Source organism: Hippichthys cyanospilos, chromosome 20, assembly GCF_059441005.1.
Source record: "Hippichthys cyanospilos isolate Australia breed blue-spotted pipefish chromosome 20, RoL_Hcya_1.0, whole genome shotgun sequence".
Taxonomy (NCBI): domain Eukaryota; kingdom Metazoa; phylum Chordata; class Actinopteri; order Syngnathiformes; family Syngnathidae; genus Hippichthys; species Hippichthys cyanospilos.
Genome location: NC_142388.1, coordinates 13,502,679 through 13,522,929, shown reverse-complemented (window position 1 = coordinate 13,522,929; position 20,251 = coordinate 13,502,679). Strand labels below are relative to the sequence as shown.

At 39.1% G+C, this 20,251-nt stretch overlaps 1 protein-coding gene across 2 annotated transcripts in view; it reads right to left on the bottom strand.

The window, feature by feature from the left end:
* Window positions 1-2,591: 2,591 nt before the first annotated feature.
* Window positions 2,592-20,251, bottom strand: part of ptchd4 (patched domain containing 4) — a 30,715-nt gene continuing 13,055 nt past the window's right edge. For both annotated transcript variants that reach the window (XM_088403533.1, XM_088403532.1), the window contains 2 exons: window positions 16,557-17,052; window positions 2,592-4,889 (listed from right to left, as the gene is read on the bottom strand). In XM_088403533.1, the coding sequence (XP_088259659.1) occupies window positions 3,232-4,889; window positions 16,557-17,052 (2,154 nt within the window). In that variant the 3' untranslated portion in view covers window positions 2,592-3,231. The remainder of the gene's footprint in view (window positions 4,890-16,556; window positions 17,053-20,251) is intronic.

Genomic DNA, 20,251 nt, shown 5'->3' with positions numbered 1-20,251 from the left:
CAAAGATGAGTCGCAAATCCAAAGGAGAGATTCATGCAAAGACGTGAAGTCGTGTCTCGCGGGTTGTACTCATACGAATGATGAAACACGCCTATGTCTTTTTGACATCAATCTTACTTCATGGAGAATGGGATTGTTTTGCTGTTTTAGTCTGACTACCAGTTTTGATTTTGATCAATCAAAGATTTGATCAATCTAATAGCCTAACAGATATGACTAGTCAATGTCCATCCACCCTTCCATTTTCTAGAGCCACTCATGTTCACAAGGGTCGTAGGCTTGCTGGTGCCTATCCCAGATGACTTCTGGGAGTAAGCGGGGGACAACCTGAACTGGTTTCCAGTCAAATACAGGACACAAAGAGACAAACAACCATTCACACGCCCAATCACACCTAAGGACAATTTAGTATGTCAAAAGCACCTGCCATGCATGTTTTTGGAGTATGGGAGAAAGCCGGAGTGGCCAGAGCGAACCCACGCGAGCTCAGGGAGAACATGTAAACTCTACATAGGAAGGCCGGAACGAGGTGGATTTGAACTCGGGTCCCTGAACTGTGAAGCAGACATGCTAACCACTGCTCCACCACGGCGCTAACTTGTGTGATTATTATTATTATTACTTCTATTAGGAATTTGCTGCTGAACAATGTTTTGTTAGAAAATTGTCAGGAAAGTGTTTGACACAAGAGACAATTAACATAAACCATGCATATCTGCATCCTGCTAATGTGTTTTAGAAATAACCTTAATGCTTGGGAGACTGTTGTAACAAAGTTTCTTGACATCATGGGAAAGCTGGTCTCCCTTTGAATGATAACCCTAATTGTAAAGGCTATTGACACATTTATCTGACTTTGATAAAGTCTGGGGACTTCATATTGACTACGCTTACATGCAGTCAATAATATTAAAATCTGAACATTACCAATATTTGAATTTTGACATGCAAATATGTAATAACTCAACATGCTCATAATCCGGGGGGCGTTTAATCCCGAATAAAATCACTACACTACCCCTTTTTATAACATGTATATTTGAGCATTAGAATGAGATCAGGTTGCTACCTTTAAGCAGAACATTGTTTTTCTGAATTTTGATCTTTTGAATACAGAAAGAATGTGTAACGATGCCAATTACTTGTCATATTGAGGAGTCAAGCCACCAGTGTTGTTATCAGGTTGTTGCTTGCAAAAGCAAAACCATCTTGAATGCATCGATTTTTCACAGTTTGTTACTTCTTGTTTCCACTGTGAAAAAGGAATTGTGTGTAGATAATCACAAGCATACCATACGTGTGACTAAACCGTAAATATACACAGGGAGAGGTTAACAAACATGGCTAAACTTACAAAGTAGGAAGTCACTATTTTGGAGTAGGAAAAACTTTATTTATTGTGGTTGGTGCCATGATTGTGTTTTACTATCTAAAAATCCTGAAGCAGAAATGGCATCTACTGCATTTCTAGTACAGAGTACAAGTGGGCCTCACTTATAAATCGCCGCCCTCCCACACCCCTTTTTTTTTTTTTTTTTTTACTTCAATTTGGATGAATTTTACAAAACCGCGATTATAAGTCTACCCCTGACTTTAGCGGTTCATGGCTGGTCACATTTCTTCATCGTATATCGAATAACATACTGTAGCGGTTGGAAGGAGGGATGGGGCAGAAAAGAGACAACTGAAAGGCAATGTACGCGTGCGCATAGACACAAATGCTGAAACTCATGCTACAACAGTAGAATGAAGTTTGAATACTTTATTTTTTCGACACAGCTGAATATTGTCGAAAAGCCCTAAAAGTCATCATCACGATCTGACACTCCAAATAGCCCCTATCGTTCCCAGACATCCTAAAACCTCGTTACCTTTCGGACCCAACCAATTTTTTTGAAATGGAGGTCTTTGGAAAAGAATTCCTGATCATCTTACTTGGGACGAAGAGGATATTGGACGGCGCAGGATGAAAGCGCATATTTGACGTTCTGTGGAAATGCTCTAAAACAAATGCATGTCTATATCGAATTAGATGTGTAAATATATATATATATATATATATATATATATATATATATATATATATATATATATATATATATATATATATATATATATATGGGGGTTGAAAATGAGGAGAAAAAACTCGACTTATACTTGGAGAAACAGGATGTCTTATTACCATGTATGCAAAATGTATTATTCCAAATGTTTCAAAAACCAGAATTTGAAACATGGCCAAATATTACTGAATGTAAAAATAGAATGTCGCTGCATTATTGAATTGGCAGTCAAATGACACAGCTAAAACGAGGACTAAAATGAGTTTTTACTAACCACGCACTCACGTTTCGCAGAATATGTTCAGCTTTACGGCTCAATTATACACTAAGGAAATTTAATGCCTCTCTGTGGATGAGAACACACTTATGATCTTTTTTGCTTTATGATATGATTTACTCCAAAGTCCCATATTTGTCTTATAAAATCACCACAACAACTAACGCAGCATGAACCATTATTTTCTTTTTTTTTTTGGGGGGGGGGGGGGGGGGGGGCAAAAACAAAACTGTAGTCCACATTATTTTTGCTTTTATGTAGGCACATCTAACAAATTGGCACACAGCTGTAAATAAAAAATGTTGAGGAGATTTGGTTTTCTGCTTGTTATCGAAGCCGTGTTATTAGCATATGGGGGCCACCGTCAGTACCCAAGTTTTCAGTCGATGCAATGCAACACAGGCAATTCATCAGTTGACAGGCACAAACAACCAACACGTCATTTTCATTTCCTGTATATGAAACACAGTATCGCTTGCTTAAATGGATGACCCTCCCCTGATTTACTGCTAGTTTTTAAATGATTACATTTCCAGCAGCCTGTTTGCGCATACTTGGCTGAACAGACTGCTTTGCACCTCACTTGCGTAGACGAGGGCTGCTGTAGAGTTAGCCTGACTTACAAATGTTTCAGTAGGACAATCAACTAGATATTCATAATTTGCGTACAGTTCTGGTCACCTAGTTTCACATATACTGCACCTAGTAGGAGACTATGCGTATGCTGTGGTTGGTACCAATGACACGTTGCCCAATGGGACTGCGCTCTACTATGGGCTGCTTAGCTGCTATTGGCCGGGAGTACGCAGTGCTCGTCACACGGGTGACAGGCATCGTCACTGCCCTCTATGACTTAATAGTTGTCTAATTACGTTACATAATCCAAACTACTCAGACATTTGTCACATGATCAGGATTCTCTCTAACGTCTATGCATTCGATTTCCTCTCTTTCTCTCTCCCGCTCCCTTTCTTTCCGCTTGGCCCGTTTCTTTTTCTTGTGTCTCTTTTTTGACGGCGGGAAGAAAGTGAGGAAGACGGGCAGAATGACAAAGCAGTGAAGCATGGTGCAGCCGGCTGTGAGGAGCGAGCACTTGAACAGTGTGTAGGTCAGATTGGAAGGCACAAACACTAAAGGTATGATCCCAATCACAAAGCAAGATGTGTTCTGCAAGATGGCCGCACCATGCTCCTCCAGCGCCAACTTGATGCACTGCGTCCTTGTGTGCTCGGTGGCCAACACAAACGTGTATAGGTGTGGGGCACAGTGATCCATGGCGAAGTTCAGGGTATAAATAAGGCACAGGATTGAGATGCTGTCCATACCAACACTCCAAAGAGTCATCAAACCCAAGACGCCCAGCTCCACTGACGTAACTGTGAGGATGAGCCAGAAGTTCCCTAAGGGGTTAATAACAAGGAAGAAAGTAAGGATAAGGATGGTGAGCACACTAAAGCCTGAGGTTAGGATTGGAGAGATGACAGAGGAACTGTAGCGGTCCATAAACACAAATGTGGGATTGAAGGCAATGAATTGGATGCTTTTTATCAGCATCAGTGGACGAAGCTTCTCTAGAAGCTCCACCACCTCCTCGCGCTTTTTTTCAGTGGTCCGCGCCACCAAATAGATGCGCGAGGCAATTATATCGTACTCATTTGTGTCACGGTTTTTGGAGAAAATGATGTCCTCTGTGAAATGCTGGTACTCGGGGCTCCGCAGGAATGAACCTTTGAGAATGTTGATGAAGTCGCTCTTGGTTGATGCGCTCACATTCACGACACGCAGGTAGTGGAAAAAGTTGTCAATCCAAGAAATCTTGTTGAAGCCGTGACTCAGTGTCTTCAAATGCTCCTGCACCGTGGAGTTCCAATACTCGATGGGCTCATAAATGTAAAACCCAATCACAGGACTGTAATTGCTGAAGTATTTCTGCTGAGTCAGCGCATACGAAACACTTGGAGAGTTACTCGCCAGAAGGTTTACAATGTTTGAGCCATCGCTGATTTGTAAACATCCCATGAAGGAGAAGGAGGCATAGATGAGATAGAGAATGACCACAAAGGGCTTGACATAAGTGTTGGTAATCCACTCTGTGTAGTGTTCACGCAGGAAGTGCTGGATGAAGTGGTTCTGGTAAGGGACACTGTCATGGTGTGTAGAGAGGTCGTGGCCATCACTCATCATGGTTTTAAACCAAGTGGGCTGGCGGTCCAAGTACTCCACTGAGGGAATTTTACAACAGAAAACACTGTGGTAGCGGTTCTGCTCCAATTGTCCAGCAAACACCAAGCAGGAGCCATAGAATGAGAAAACGTAAAAGTAGTTGACCAGGATGGCGACGCACATGCTTTGGCAGAAAATCTTCACAGATTCAATGTTGGTGAACGGGCTTGCTCCCATGCCGAACGTGATGATGTAGAGCGAGCTGGTCATTGTGTAGCACACCATCACGTCGGCAAAAGCATCAGCGACGCGCTCTTTAAAAGGCAGGTTTTCCCTTGTTCTCCTCCAGCCTGCCAGCAGCTCAAATACCCCTTTGGTTCCATGACCTGGAGAATACATGAAAGAGAACACAGTACTTCATTAGAATAGTCACGGCTACTTCACGACCACTGATGGCCAAAAACGTCAATGTTCCATTTTAACTGGCCTGAAAGTGAATACAGTTATTCCTCGTTTTTCAAGGTTAATTGGGACAATCTGTCAAATAGCTCAAATGGCACTCCTACAAGATGCGGGGACAGATGAGGAGTGGAAAACTACTGGGATACTAGTTGTGTTACAACTCCTGCCCTCATTGGTCGATTGTTGCGCCGGGAGTCTATCATGTGTCTTGTAGGAGTGCCCGCGTCTTCTAGGAGTTCCCCTTCAGCTTATAGAGAGACTGCCTATGACAATAACACATATGACATATAAATTGAAAATAAAACTCTTAAATCTTGAATATTCTGTTTATTTTGCATTTAGCCTACAAGTACATTCCCATTGCCACAGAATATGTACCAATGCATTAAGCCTACATGTACGTTTGTACTTTCGAATGTACCCGTACTTGTAGGCTTGATGCATGGGAACATTTCCTGTGGCATTATGGGAAAAATAGTTTTTGTATTTAGACTACAAGTGTGTTCAAATGCATTTGCAAGTATGTTGGAACATATTTGCAAGTGCGTGCTAAGATACTTGCATGTACGTACAAGCATATATTTAAATACAGCATGTTCAAATGTACTTGTAAATATGTTCAAACAAGTCAGTTTTTTTTTTCCCCCCACATTGGCAGTTCCGCACATTCATTCTTATGTAATTCAGCTTTTAGGAGGTTTAGGAAATGCAGTACCTCTGCAACCAGCAGGACTTTAATTTGAAGATCTGCACCATACACAAACTTTTTGAACCTTCCCATTTATTTACTGCTTTAGAAAATGAAGCAAAGTAATATGGAACCTCTTGACGTGCACAGCCGCCCTTTATGGTTGTACAGTTTTAAATTATTAAAAGTTTCCATACACTTACAAATTACTGTGCTGGTAAAGAATAAAATGTGGATTTGGTTTGTAAAAACTGTCTGGCCCCTACGGCTGGAGAAATGGCTCATGTCAACCAACAGAAGGAGCTGAAACAAAATGTGGGGCGAAAAATATGCCTGGGAGGCAAGCTGCTGCTCAATGCTAATCAGCTTTGGAGCTCACTGGAAATTCTCAGAATGTTGAATGATGCACAACCAGAATGGCAGCAAGATGACAAACTCTTGAGAAGGGGGGCAGGATAAAATAAGCTGAAGACAGTGAGTGGTTTGCTGAGTTTCAATGATATGACCCATACAACACATTCAAATAAGAAAACCTCTGATTATAACAAATAGCAAAAGTGGACAAAATGTTATACATAAGGGCAATGCTATATTCAAACAACCCCAACCTAAAATTTTCACAAGAGAGGTTTACTATATTTCCAAGTATTCTAGTACATTTGTGAGCCTGGTGTGTGTGTGTGTATATATATATATATATATATATATATACCAACACTGGTGCACATTTTTAAAGCCATAATTCATTTAAAAATAAAAACACGCAGGCCTCTCTGCCTCAAATGAGCTACTGAAGTACCGTATTTTGCACACTATAAGGCGCATCTAAAAACCTTAATTTTTTTTAAAAAGCCGATGGTGCGCTTTATAATCCGGAGCGCCTTATTTTGGGATCAATATTGAGATTGGGATTTGTAGATGGGGAATGAACTGATAAAGTAAGCTTTATCTGTTTCTTTTGTGTTTACAGTTGAACAAGGTTGGTCATATTGACATTGAGTTATTATACTATTGAGAGTTTAGAGTTAATATTGGAGTTATTATTGTTATTACTTTGAGTATTACTATATTGTGATTGAAAAAGTTTTAAAATAAGTCATTAATTGAGGGTGCGCCTTATAATCCGGTGCGCCTTATATATGGAAAACGCTTTAAAATACGTCATTAATTGAGGGTGCGCCTTATAATCCGGTGAGCCTTATAGATGCGGAAAATACGGTACTGTATTTTTCAACCTCGCATATCAGTCGACTCACCCTTTTTTTATTTAATTTTCGTGAATTTTACAAAAATATCATTACAAGTCTAACCCTGACTATAGTGGTTACATAGACCACGGCTGTCCAATTATAACACATGATGTGTGAGGGAATTACTCTTCTTTTAGAGGCATTTCTACATCTATAATGTGTAACATACTGTTGCCGTAATGGGGAGAACATGTGCGAGGCAATGCACACGTGCACGTAGACACAAATGCTGTACATAATGTTGCAACAATAAAGTGATTTGAAGTGTCAATTCTTTATTCTTTTTGACGCAGCTGAATGTGAATTCATCTAAAAGCATTATCTGACACGTCAAATAGCTCCTCCCATTTCACTCACAGACATTTCAAACATCCTTGTAACTCTTCCAAGGGCAGTCTTCTTTGGGCCTGTCCAATTTGTTTGAAATGAAGGTTTTTGGAGATGATATGCTGATGATCTTACTTGGGATGTTCTTTACATGAGTGATAATTGTGAGATCAGAGCATGGAAGGTTGCCCTTCGCTGTTAGCTGTTCGCTGTTTCCCCCCCTCACCTGTCCACCTCAATGCCGGCTTGTTCAAGCATACGCCCAAGGGCTGAATCCATCTTTTCATTTTACAATTAATTATTAAGTCTTGTAAATGACATGTATTACTTATTTTGCATTCGAATTAATGTTATTCAAACAGATATGCGACAAAAAAAGATCTGTTTTGAATTATATGATAACATTTTTCTTCTACTCTGAGAAATACGGTACATGTAGTCTTCTAAATTCAAAATCATTGTCAAACCAGAATACAGAGCTTATCACTTCAAATAGTGAACTGCTTGAGCGTTCCAAATTTGTTCAGCGATTTGGTAGCTCAGATGCTCTGTTTTGTTCTTTTTCCCTGCATCACGATAAACTGATTGATAATGGCCTTCATAACCAGCTGCAAATCCTTATCACCTTACCCTATTTCCCTTGTGTAAGGGGCAGCCTGTGCTGTCTGGCAGCCACTGCAGCAGTTAGTCAGCATGCAGGGTTGGCTAAAGAGCGAGCAAAAGATAAGAAACTATAGCTCAGTATGAAAGGACGCAGAGACACAAGGCATTGTAGCTCAAGCCTGTCCCACTTGCAGGTTCAGGGCTCAATGGATCGTAGGAGGGCAGTTTGTCAACGGCTGTCCACGGGCTATTTTATCTAGAGACAAGGTGTGTGTGCATGTGTGTGTCTGTGTTCAATAATCCCACAGTCTGATCACGCCACTCTAATAATGGAAGCCTTGGCTGCATTTGCCCTCCCGTCCTCCCTTGGCCCACACCAAAATGCCACTGAGTCATTAAACTAAATCACTTCACTGAAACCTTTTGTGGCTCTCGCACCCCAAAAACACATCCATCACATGGCAAGAGAGCGGATCAGCTCCTCCCACCCACCATACTGTCTTTCCAATCAGGATGACTGTAGGAATGGCAGCAGAGACAATATTGCAAGAGGGATGCTGGACAGCAGACAAGATCGAAGCCCAATAAAAAACACACGAGGAAGGTGAGGATGAACGCATGGGAAAATGAAATCCATCTGTCGATATTTGGGAGAGAACACTTCTTGACAGGCCTTTTTCTGTGATTGACTTTTAACTGAGCAAACTTCACATGCCCGTGCATATGCAAACATAACATTTCTTCATACTCTCGAATTACATTTGAAGTTTGTAGTTCCTTTACAGTACTGTGTGCTTTTTTTTTCTAGATCTCATGCAGATTTCCCCAAATGCCGATCCGTGGTCCAGTACAGGTTTGTGGATCAGCTTGTAACAGGCCGCATGGGCTGCACCTGTAACTAAAGATGTTTTGGAACTGATTTAGTTTATTCTTTGACAGTTCATCTGTGTATGCTTTGTTTGGATTGATCTGTGTAATTTTGGCGCTCCCGCTGGCCACTGTTGATATTACATTTAGTAGTGAGGAAAAATTGGTGTGGCTTCTCTTGGGCTGCATCTGAAATAATATTTTGGAACTGATTTAGTATGTCCTTTGACATTTCATTTATGTGTGCTTTGTTTGGCTTGATCTTTGTTTTTGACGCCCCCTCTGAATATTGATGTTATTCCATTTTGTAGTGAGTAAAGACGATGTGGCTTCAATTGAGAGCAGCAAATGTCTGTGATGCACACGTTCTTCTATCTGTCTGTGAAATCTGGCCCACGAGTGTCTGTTACTTGTACTTTCTTTGTAAGAATGTTGTCATTTATGATATGCCCAAAATTAGTCTGTTGATCCAAGAACTTGTGACTGTGGATAGCACGCTAGCCAATGTTGGTTCTTATCTTCAGCATGTTATAGTATACTGCTTTGTATGTGTTTAACTTGTTAGCATTTTAGCGCCGGGTACTTTCCTTCAGTATATGTTAGCATATGCTAAATTGCAAATCCAACATTTTTAATTCACCGTTTTTTGCGTATTTCCAGCATTCCTCAGTCTATCGGCAAAACAGGCATCCGCCGGCAAGGGACTGATGGGCAGTCGGTCAATGCTGGCAAAGTGCCCACCTCTGGATATTATTTGCTATGTGGTTGCTAAGTTCATGTATTTGTCACTTTTGTCATAATGGTCATATTTGTCACTTTTGCCATTTATGTGTATTTATCACTTTTGATATTTATTGTCATGTATTTACTGTTGTGAGCGGTTTTGTCCCTTGATGTATCAGTTGCTATGGTCTCAAACTGTCATGTCAAGCTGTACTCCTAGGTACTTTCTGAGTTTAGTTTCTCAGTCTAGCTTTGGATGCTCGCTGTGGTTACGCTGGATTTTTGTGTATAAAGACTTTCTACTTTTCTACATCCATGTTCCGTCTGCTCTTTTCCTCACATGACAGGGGGACCTGACTAATGACCCATAACCTATCATTTTTAGTCATGATCAAAGTAAAGCAAAAACGCAAGTTGTTTTTCTATATAAGGAAGAATGCTGCAGTACATTCAGCCGTAGGAGTAAATAAAAAGGTGTGTTGAAGATAATCTATTTTTAATGGGACATGCTGCAGGAAGTGGGGTCTCAAAAGGTTTGAATATTGCTAAATATAGCATCTCAGAGTGACAGTGTGCTGAATTTTTAAAGGGTAAAGAATTATCATTGCCAATCAAACATAACAAATGTATATTTAGTCCTACTGTGCTATTTTTATACGCGTTGTCAATATTTTGTTATGAAGTTAGAAGACAGCGATGTTTTTCTTTGCTGTTCACATGCAAAAAAAGCTTTGATTTATTATTTCAATGCTGATGTGCTTTCTGTATTTTGTGGTCCAACTCATTTGTGAATTGACATCAGAAGGCTTCTGATAAATGATTCTATGCTTCATCCAGGTAAAACAATCAATCCATATCCATCCACGACAATGGAAATCACTCACAACACCATTGAGCTCAGTGTGCGATTCTAAAAATACAATTTGATTTATTGCACTAAAGGTTGCTGATCATGCAAATGGCTGGCAACCAGTTCCAGCGACCCTTGTAGGGACAAGTGGCTATAGAAAATGGATGGGATGATGTTTGCTGATCATTGTGAAATCTATCCACAGATAATCAAAATGTCTGTGCAAAATCCGTCATAAAATTGAAGAGGTTGAAAACAATAGGTGTATTCAGAAAATGGTGTCCTGAACCACTAATCACTCCATGTGCTGGATGAAAGCTTGCATTCTTTGCCATCTATGTATGAGTTATTTCTGTGAAAAGGTGAATGAGACAAAGTTTGCAAAGCACCTTGAAATGCACCCCATTTAAAATGCACCAGTAAGTACTCAGCCTGGCCTCGTTGTGAGGTTCTGAGTGGGTGTCGGAGCCAACCATTCCTTTACTGGCTTTTTCAAAAATGTCATTTTCTTCTCTTGAAAGCAGAGCTCCTCTTTTTTTTAATGTTTTTTTTTTTTTTGCAAAAATCCCTCCCAGGAAAGAGCCCCCCCCAACACACACACACACACACACACACACACACACACACACACTCATTGCGCTAACGCTCAATAAGATTATCATCCATAAAAGTTGTATAGCTAAAATTGTATCCATCCACTTTATAGCGCCACTTATCCTCACATGGTTCGCAGTCTTGCTGGTGCCTATCTCAGCTGGCTTCGGGCAGTAGGCAATACACCCTGAACTGATTGAAAGCCAACTGCAGGGCACACAGAGACGAACAACCATTCACGCACCCAATCACACCTAAGGACAGTTTAGTATGTCTAAAATTGTATCCTGCAATATACTGTAAATTAACTTTCAAAAATTGTTAATTACGTTTTACAATGGTTATGAAGGTTAGTCTAAATCTGAAAGAAAAATAGCCAAGTGCATCAAAGTGCCTGAAAAAAAAAGCTAATCCTTCCCCACTATATGAGAAGGATTGCTTTAACGTACGTTTGAAAATATCTTTATCATACCTTGTCAATGTTTGAGAGTTTTTCTGAGAAGTCATCGAATGTTGCTTTTTCCTTTTAAAGTTGCAGGTGCTCGTCAACTGTTATAATGTTTATGTTTCTTTTTTTATTGACAAGAAAAAATAGTTGAGAATAGTACGTGAATTATGGTTGACTTTTTGGAGTTGAATAAACATAGTTTTTAAATCAATGAATACTCATATTAATAATCCTGATTTGAGTATAAAAGTAAATATCAAAATACTCATATGATTATTTTTTTTGTCCATGCAGGGCATATATTCCGATAACTCTAACATGAAACATTGACAATTTTAAATTATTAAGGCAGTGCCTCTCAATTATATTTTGCCAAGCCCCCCCAGGAAAGAGAAAACCTTTCGCGCCTCCCCCTCGTTGCGTTGACTAGAAATAAGATTTTTATCTATAAACATTATATAAGTATATCGAAACCTGTATCCTTTTTAACATTAACAAAAGAAAAAAAAAACTTTCAACGACTCTTAATTTTTTTTAGCGTTTGTACGAGTTACAGCTTAGTCTAAAACAGAAAAAAAAGAAGTGCGTCAAAGTGCCTTAATTTAAAAAAAAAATGCTGAAAATTCAAATTCATTGCAATTACACTTCACATGACAAAAACAAAGCCTCTTCCCTGGGGTTGTCCTATCATAAGTCCACCACTGACTTTAGCGGTTATATAGATCATGGCTCTACAAGTATAACACATGATCATCATCATGATCTGACACACCAAATAGTTCCTCCCATTTAACTCACGGACATCCTTTTACTGCTTGTCATTTGCGCAAACCTCCTAGTTACTCTTCCGCGGCTAGTCATCTTCTGATCCATCCAGTTTGTTTGAAATGGAGGTCTTGGGAAAAAAGAATTGCTGATCATCTTACTTGGGATGTTCTTCACCCAAGTGACGACTGTTGTCTGTTGCATGGAGGGTTGGCCTTCGGTGTTTCTCCCCCGACCTGCCGACATCCATGCCAGCTTCAAGCACATGTCCATGGGCTGACAGAGACAAGCCAAGCTGTCTTTTCCGTTTTATAACCCGTCAATGTTTGTAGCCTCGTTGTTGACAGCAAAAAGGCAATTAGACGAGAGTGCATTTTGCATTCTGTGCAAACGCTTTAAAATGGATGCATACTATGTAGAATTAGAGGTACGTATAATCATTTTAATCCTTGTAAATTACATGATAGTATTTATTTTGCAATTTAATTATTGTTATTAAAACACAGAGACGTGGAAAAAATTGGTCTGTGTTGAGTTTTGCGACAGTTGACCCCCTAAAAAACGCCAAATACGGTAATACAGAACTCATACAGCTTAAGAAAAAAATGCAAAGTAGTTCATTCTCCAAACTGCACAAAGTAAATGGCACAAATACCTTTTTTATTTGCTATACTGTCATTTATCATAAATAATATAAATATTATATAAATTAGTATTTAGTGTGGTGCTGCAAAGAAACAGCAACAAAAGAATGTGCATTACAGCAAAGGCTAAGTATTGCAAAACAAGCTTCAAAACAGCAAGACTGAAAATTTAAGAAAATGCTTTGACTTAATTGTTTTCATTAACATAAACATTTTGTGGCAGTGTGGCATATAAATGGGCCTATCTATTTGGTGTTGTGAATGCAGTATTGCAAATATGACAAGCTGTGAATATAAACATGTTTGCCACTGATAACAAAATTGTAGGCAATGTGTTTGACATCTTAAACCAGCGATAAAGCCCAACACGACACATGACACTGTTGGTATAATTTGAATGATGGACATGGTAAATAGTGGCCTTGGGCGCTAAATCCAGAAGTCCGGTATCATGGGGAATATTTATTTTTCAGGTCAGTGGAAAACACAAAGTGTTACCTCGTAGGTGTTAAAAATAGGAGAAAAAATGAGTTTTTTTTGTGATATACAAACAAAATATTTATCAGTATGTCTTTTGAAAGAGACTCTTTCCTGCCTGTGCACATTCTAATAGGCAGGTGGTTTAGTATATACACAACCAACCTGAAGCTGTCTACTTGCCACTCCATTCAATTTAAGAAAGAGCACAGAGAAGAGAAAGTATGTTTGTGTTTGTTTTTTGTTTGTTTGTTTAATTATGTATGCTTATTGACTACACGCATAACCAATATCCTATTGGTGTCCAAACTAAAGCATTTGTAGCCTGCAATCCACAGTTCACAATGACAGCAATGTGAATGATAAAAAAGTGTAGAGACAGTGGGACCCCATATGCCCCACGGCTGCATCACACCTCATCACTATGAAGTACTTAAATAAAGCAGTAACAGATTTTCCATGTTATGCCCCCAGAATAAAGGCTGAGTGTCACTTGAGATGACAAAACTTTCCTGCCCTGAGATCTACTTTTCCAGCAGCTAATGTCTTGGGGTGGGGGTTGGTGGTGGGAGCGGTGACCGAATGACCTATTATAATCTCATAACCAATGATGGTCTATGTAATACATTAAGAGCTCTGCTTTTGCAGTATATATATATATATATATATATATATATATATATATATATATATATATATATATATATATATATATATATAAATGTTTTGTGATATTACTTAAGCAAACACCACACGGATGAAAATGCACATCTGGGCTGTGTCACAGGAGTGACATGAGTCTGTAGATTTGTCCAACTGCAGCGAATCTGCTCAGCTTACTTTGGCTGGGAGTACTCATATTGCTTCTTCTTTCATCAAGACAGGGAAGAGTACAATGACCCCCAGGCAGAATTGACATATTTACGAACAGTAACTGAAAGCAATGGGAAGAGATTGTTGTATCTTGTGGGGCCAGAAATGCAATAAGAAACATGGAAAAATGCTGGCTGTGAAGCTACTGTACTATAACAAGTAATGTATGGCATGAACAGCCATGGTAGTCTTTATTTTGAAGTTCCTGTAGGAAGCAAGGTAAGTAACCTCGCTGCTGTATATTATATGGGGAAGCTAGTTTAATTCCAGATCGCTCCGGCCCTCCCGTGTGAAGTTTGCATAGGGCACCATGGCTTCCTTCCACATTGCAAAAAAATGCATGTCAGGTGTATTGGGCACTCTAAATTGTCCTTGGCTGTGATTGGGTGTTTGAATGGTTGGTTGTTTCTATGTGCCCTGCAATTGGCTGGCGATCTGTTCAGGGTGTCTCCAGCCTACTGCCAGATGTCAGCTGGGAAAGGCCCCAGCAAGACAGAGACACTAGTGCAGATAAGCGACAATAGAAAATGGATGGAAGCATTTAAATTATTAGTGTTTCAGTTGTGCACAAAACCACGGTTGAATCCAATGAATAACGCAGCTAAGAGGAATAACTCAGAAAGGTCTTGCTGTAGCAAAAGAAAAAAGAAAGCCCCATCATAGTCAACATATTGCTGTGGCTGCAGGCCAACTCATTAACACAAAAGTAGAAAGTGTTTTCGCTAAACTGGGCCAAATTCAAGATGTCCTGAATAGCTAACCCTTGGTGGGATTTCTCCTCACGAACAAAAAGAGAAGTATATGTGTGGTGAAGTCTCAACATGGGGTACCACATTGGTAGATTGGTCTCTCAAGTGAGGTAATAAGTCAGTATCCATTTCATTTGGCAACCTTGATGTGACGTGGATACAGTGATAGGAAGAGTGTGTGTCAGCCAGAGTCTCCAGAGAGGAGGATGGACATCTACAGTCTCTGAGGTCCTGTCACATAAAATTATAAACTTAATCAAGTCCACTCAATCTCTTTGCCCATCTCTTCCTCTCTCCTTTTTTTCACTGTCTTTTTCATTCCCACTCCCATGTTTTTATTCCTAATAGGTGATGCATCTTCTTCTTCTTTGCTCTGTTCTCATTTTATAAGTTTAATTTCTCTTCACACCATCCCTACTGGGCCTCCTCCCTTTTGGTCAATGATCCTTAATTATAGGACTGTGGGCCAAAGTTGGGCCATGAATGCCAGCTAGTGGGCAGCAAAATCATTTTAAAAAGTATTTAAATGAGTTTCCACCTATGGGCTGTGAAGGTCACCAGATGACAATAACGAAACAAAACAAAAACAACCAAAAAAACAAAACAAAGCAAGACTGATAATTAGGAATGTTACAATAGTCTTGGTATTAAAAGTTCTTTGCAATCTTTGAATTTGTTTTTTGGTTGCAAATTTTTTGTTTACAATGTGTGGCAGTTCGCTTTGAAGCGGTTCCTTGTTTGCGTTAAAGCCGCTTATTGCAACACAGCGCCCGATTGGCTGAATAACCTATTTGATGATGTGACAAGTATGGAGAAGTGCACTGATGATTGGCTGGTGAACAAAACTTAACTCCCACAATCTATGAAAACAGAGGTGCCCAAACTCAGGCCTTGAGTGCAAGTATATTCATATTTTCCATGTTTTGTTACCCTGACACATTTGATTAAAATTTTCAGGCTTTTTCTGAGCTAGTTGATTTGCTCGCTAATTAACTAGCTGATTAGCTGAACAAATGAATCAGGTGTGTCGGTTAAAGAAAGCTGGAAAACATGCAGGATGCCGGGCTTTGAGGACTGAGTTTGGACACCCACCAAAGAGGAGAGACATAGTCTATCCTGCGTGTCCTGGATCATCTCAGGGGCCTCCTCCCGGTGGCATGCCAGGAACAGCTCACCAGGGAAGCATCCTAACCAGATGCCCTAACCACCTCAACTGGCTCCTCTCAACATGGAGGAGCAGGTCGATGCTGATCCCCTCCAGGGTGAAAAGCTAGGCAAACAGGGGCTTTAACATGCAGGAAGTTCAAAACAGAGATTCAAACCAGACAAGGAGAGGTCACATTCTACTCCCTGCAGCTGTGCTTGATTGTAAAAGGCTTTGCTTGTTCTAAATCCAAAAACAATTACAAATGCTTTTAAAGAAAAATTATTTGTGAATGACGGCGCGCTGCTCAGAAACATGTATCAATGTGACACCTAAAAATTTCCCCTGCAAGCTTGTATTCAATTATATTTTTATTGCTCGAGTATCTGGTGTGAAAACTCTGGTGTGAAAAAGAAAATGAAAGCACTAACATGAATCCTGATTTGATATTATTGTCTAAAAGCCTCAAAAGCCATTGAGCCCTTCACTCTCAGCCCAGTTAAAATGGTTCTGTGACATCTATAGTCATCAATGGCACTGAATGAGTTAATATTGACATGCAAAAAAATAAAAACATTCCCACACTCACCCATAGCGAAGAATGGAATTCCCAGGAGTGTGGAATTGAATTTCCCATCTGATATGAAAAAGATCCCTGCGGCAGTCACATTGGCAATGCAAATGGTCAAGACCCCGAGGAGGCCCAGAAAGGGTTTTCCCCTCAAACAATCCCGCATGGAGCTGGATATGGTGGCGGCAAGAAGAACCAGCACCAGGCTGACCAACACCTCCCCCTTGGCTAGCACACCCGTCTGATGGAAGTCTCGCCACAAGCTGAAGGAGGTGAGGGATTGGATGTGGAGCTGATCCGGTCCGTGAGGAGCTTCGGCAGTAGACAGACGACTGACCAGGGCGCAGAACTCGTTCTCCCAGCGCTCTGCGATGCTATCCTGCACTACAGGTCCATTGTTGCGGAGGTAGTAGGTGATCTGGACAGCGCGGGCGAACTTAACTTGTTGATCCCGACTGTTGGGTGAGAAAGACACGCCTCCCAGCTGATGACCGATGAAGGATACTCGACCATCCTGCAGGGAGATATTGGTATTCAGCATTCACCAAACTATAGAATTAACATTACTACTCTATATCATATGGTATATACAGATAAAGTACTGGCCAAATGTTTGGATACACTTTCTAGTTTAATTCCTTAAAGAGATAATAAACACTTGTTTTTCTTTAGTTAGCTGATTGGTTCTTGCCATGAAATGAATTTTAAATGATGTCCAATAGATCTGTCGACTGTGTAATAACCTGTCATCGGCACTGCACAACTTATGACCCCAGCCCAATTGTTTAAGAAAGCAACTTCACAAATTAACCCTGATAATACAGACCAATGAAGTGAAAACCATTTGAGACTATCAATATGACTATCTCTTGAAGTTCCTCGACAGAATATCCAAAGTATACAAAGCAGCAATATAATATAATATAATATAATATAATATAATATAATATAATATAATATAATATAATATAATATAATATAATATAATATAATATAATATAATATAATATAATATAATATAATTCATGTATTAGTCGTAGGCTCCTTGCTGAATTTCAATGGTGCTTCTAAAACAGGTGGACAGAATTGCATATTCCCACAATGATGCAATCACTTGGATTCATGACGATTGCACCCATTTCAGAACATTTTCGAGTTAAACAGAATGCATAAAATCTGGTTTGGTAGCTGTTAAAAAAAGATAACTCAATGTTACAGCTCGTTTTTGACTTCTCTGCCTGCAAATTTTGAATGATTAAAAAAAAAAAAAAAAAAAAGATCACATATATGAGTTCAGACTCCAAAATCATGATAAAAAGAGCAAAATTGTTTGACGCTGTGGTCATGTTTGCTGAAGTTACGGAAACACCCACAACTCAAACTTCATATGTAAATCAAGTACCTAATTTCACACCAATCAAGGTCCACAAGGCATACATTTTCTCCAAAATGTAAAGGGTGCCTTATAATGCAGGATTGCCTTATGTGTGCGCAAGGAACCTAAATCTATGAATGTTTTCGTGTGACTTTGATGAGTGCTCCGCTTGACCGACTGGAAGGATTTCTTGCCGACATGCTGGTTTAATAGAAGAAAGATGGACGTGAGTGAGAACAGCCTGAGGATGTTCACGGGGGAAGGGTACGCATGAAAGGACGCTAAAAGCATGCCCCCTGCAGGGATGGGCAATCAGGGGAGGCAGGAGAGGCGGAGCCTCACCTATCAATCTTTAAAAGAAGAAAGGTTCTTCATTTGTACCCTCAGTTTACTCTTGTGTTCTTCCAATTTACTAATCTGTTCTCTCAATTTACTAATCTGTTCCTTAAATTTACTAATCAATTCCCTCACAATTCAAGAGTTGTATTGTCATGTGGATAGTAATACCAAACAATGAAATTCTTATACCGTTCACCTCCCCGAGCAGACTACATTCCATAATCGAGCAATAATAAGATCGGCAATAAAACAAAAACAAAACAAAAAAACAGTAATAGAGCAATGAGGACAGTAATAATGAACCACTAATACATGAATAGACTTACATTCTGTGCATGTTACAGAGTAGATTGAGTGAAAAGACTGTTTACATATGAGGAAGACAGTACAAAATATCATGTAGTGCAAAATATCTATTTAGCAGTTTAGTTATATTATAAATTTTAATACCGTATTTTACGGACCATAAGCCGCGACTTTTTCCTCATGATTTGAGCCCTGCGGTTTATAGTCTAGTGCGGCTTATCTGTTTTTTTGGGGGTTTTTTTATGCTAGCCACCAGCAAGCGAATGTGTGTATCTGTTCCAGGTTTTAATTTATAGAACGTGAAATAGAATTTGAATCAATGGCTGTGTTCAAAAAGATGTTTAAAAATATATTATTAAAAAATATATATTATTTAAAAAATATACATGTCTAAATTTTTGGGTAAATTTGTGAAGTAAATTTTATATAAAGTACACAGTATATATGATTTTATTTATGTATTTATGATTGTATATATAAATTATGTGCAATGAGTTTTTATATTCACCTAGATAATCTATCAAACAAAGGGAGATAAAAAATGATGCTATTGAAGTATTGATTTTCATTTTGAACTGCTATTTAACTAACAGTATTCTGTTTGTGTTGAAAATATCCATCCATCCATTTTCTGTAAATATGTTCTATAAACATGCAGGCATGTTTAGTCTGTTAAAGAGAGGATGTTGTTGTTCGCAGACAATTACAAAAAAATTAAATACGAAAAAAATAAAATATAAACTTCCATGTAGCATCTTTTTGAGTAAATATCTCATGTTATTACCTGCGGCTTGTAGTTCAGTGCGGCTTCTCTGCGACAAAAATCAATTTTTTGCTCATATTTTGCTGCTGCGGTTTATATACCAGTGTGGCTTATAGTCCAGAAAAGACGGTATTTGTCGGCTGGTATGTACGTACCTAATAACCCATTTTCCATTTTAATCCCACAATAAAATGGTTTTTATTCATTAATGTGGCAAAATTTATATAAGTCCTGTTCAAATACAGGGAGGAGACAGAGGCTACACCCTGCTGTGATGCTCAGTAGTCCAATCCCTCACAAACTATGCTGTTTGTCTTTTGTTAAACCCTCTGTGGATAAATGCTTTGAAATGTTTTCAAACACTTTCGTTAAACGTTTTGCCTTTCCCGAACCATAATGATGTAAAAGATGTATTTCTGTAATGTGTTTAGGCTCACAGTTTCATCATAAAACTTTAAAGGGACAATTTTTTCATTAAAAAGGAATAAATTAAATTATTATAAATTAAAAAAACTTGCAAATAAATGTGTTCTTAATGACCAACAGTATGGTTTGAATTAAATTTCAGGTCTAGTTATTCTTAAACTATTTTACATGTGGAGTGGCACTTTCAAAAATCAATAAGTAATGAATAAAAGAAAACCAACACCGGAGCTGAAAGGATGATTTCAGACCACCTTTTTCCATCAAGTCGTAACAGTGTCTGTACTCGGATGGGATATTTTGACCCTAAAACTTTACAGCGAAGTTTGACATGAGCAGTCGACCACTCACATCCAAAGCCAAATACAGTACTTAACTACTAAAAACTTTTAAATTGGCTTTGGACGCATGACCAAGACTTACAGTAACAGCAGCATCCAGAATGTGAATGTAATTTAAGAGGTTTTATCGATCTCATGAAGCCACCTTCTTACTCACCAAACAGCA